The following is a 1,842-nucleotide window of genomic DNA, read 5'->3' as shown; positions in this document are numbered from 1 at the left end:
CGACTTAGGTACTGTCGGTGCACTTGTAAACTATGTAGGTAGCTACTACGCCCCCAACGTAGAAATTAGCTACTACGGCGTAGAGCTAACTAAAAGTTCTAATAAGATTCGTAGGTATATTATTTATCTTCGTGCATTTATATTACAAGCCCAAAGTTTCTCTAATACATTGTACTTGTCACTCCAAAGAAAACTTACCGCAACAAATTAAACTTTCATGAAAATATCAAGGGAATCAGAAAACACACACTCACACACAGAGAGGGGAGCTTTTCACGCATGCGCGGCCTTTGTGCCGGGGGCGGCCGGCTGAGTATAAATAACCGCTCGGCTTGATCAGCCCTACATTCCCGCTTGTATACTCACTAGCACCACACGCTCTCTATATCTCTCCCAAAATGTCTTACTACGCGAACAACGAATACATCATCGCGACTAACAACTCTATGAACGAGAACAAATACAACAGTGAAAAGATGAAAAACAGTGGCTTCAAGGCGCTTCTGAAACCAATCATGAAAATGATTAAGAAAACGACGAAGCGCGCTCCCACCAAAACGGTCGACACGTGTTACGAAGAAGACCAGAACGCGTGCAACGAGGCGCTCGAGAAGAAAATCTACAGCGAGATTGACGCGTGCCAGTCCGCCGCCTTCCTCGTCTCCAACCGAGATGACTCCTACGACCTTGTACCCATCGCTCGTGAAGACTTCTACATTCCTGTTCACTTCGTGCGCACGGACGCCGGCACCTTCTTCTGGACCACAGTTTCCAAGACCGAGGCAGACTTCGCCGCCGGCCACTGCTACACCGAATGCCAAACAGCCGAACAGCAGCACCCCGTCTTCCAAGACCGCTGGGTTCAAGCCTAAATAGAAATACGAAACAACAATCAGTGTCTTCCGTGGAACCAGTGCCTTGGTTTCGGCAACCGTCTGTGATGTTAGCTTTAAATTATTCTATGGTGCCATAAGTTTAAGGTTAGGTATTCGTGATAGCTCCAGGAAAAGCTTTAATTGTACTTTTTCACTTGGTGTTGTGATATTTTGATATTGTATAAAAATATTTTAGATGTAGCCGATCTTATTGAGATCATCCTTCCAAGCTTTAATTGTTTTAGGGATAGTAATTTATATTATTTTACATGTTGTAAATAAGTCAATGACTTGAAAACGTTAATAAAACAAGAAATGAAATGAATTTACTCTTTCCTTAACAACCCCCTTAATAATAAGTACTCAATATTCAAAAAAAGAGGTAGATAATTACATAGTAAATTATGTGATTTGTTAAACAGTTATTCGAAACTAATAAGACAATAAAATTGAACCGCATATCGACTCTGGAATCTGTAGTCAAAAGTTGTCTGACCAGATATTAAGAAAAGGCGACGGCGCGAGCCAACATACGTAGACGTATAATAACTACTACGTAACAATAACGCCAATGTTGGACCAAACATTCCAATTGGCTACCATGAGGTCGCTTAGTAAGGAAAATTGTGGCCAGTATTGGCGCCAAGGTTTGGGCTAACGTGAGACGGGTCCATACTTGGCGGACAACATTTCTTACGGCCGCGCACGTGCAGGGCCCGAGGCGGCCCGCTACTGGGTTTTTAATAGGCGCTGTTGAGATGCTTTTCTTTTTGTTCCTCAGTTAATGGCCGATTTTGAGATATTGACGATTACGAGACATCGGTCGATATGCACCGCTGGACTATCTGTAAGCTATAATTAAAGTAGATATAAATAATGATATACAGACATAGCAAGATTTTTTAATGATAATCAAACTTCTTGTTATTGATCCGCCGTACTTTGGTACGAACGATAGCCAGTCTTT

At 42.3% G+C, this 1,842-nt stretch overlaps 1 protein-coding gene across 1 annotated transcript; it reads left to right on the top strand.

Moving 5' to 3' along the window:
* The first annotated feature begins 344 nt into the window (after positions 1-344).
* LOC117991300 (enhancer of split malpha protein-like) lies at positions 345-1,110 on the top strand. Its single transcript, XM_034978866.2, has one exon. It carries the CDS (start codon positions 399-401, stop codon positions 870-872), a length of 474 nt encoding a protein of 157 aa, XP_034834757.1. The 5' UTR covers positions 345-398; the 3' UTR covers positions 873-1,110.
* The last annotated feature ends 732 nt before the right edge of the window (positions 1,111-1,842 follow it).

Source organism: Maniola hyperantus, chromosome 19 (genome assembly GCF_902806685.2).
Source record: "Maniola hyperantus chromosome 19, iAphHyp1.2, whole genome shotgun sequence".
Lineage (NCBI taxonomy): Eukaryota > Metazoa > Arthropoda > Insecta > Lepidoptera > Nymphalidae > Maniola > Maniola hyperantus.
The sequence above is the reverse complement of the archived record's forward strand: the minus strand, read 5'-3'. Positions and strand labels throughout refer to the sequence as shown.

What these genes read in the sequence shown, in the direction of transcription:
- LOC117991300 (XM_034978866.2), top strand. Translation starts at nt 399, where the DNA reads ATGTCTTACTACGCGAACAACGAATACATCATCGCGACTAACAACTCT.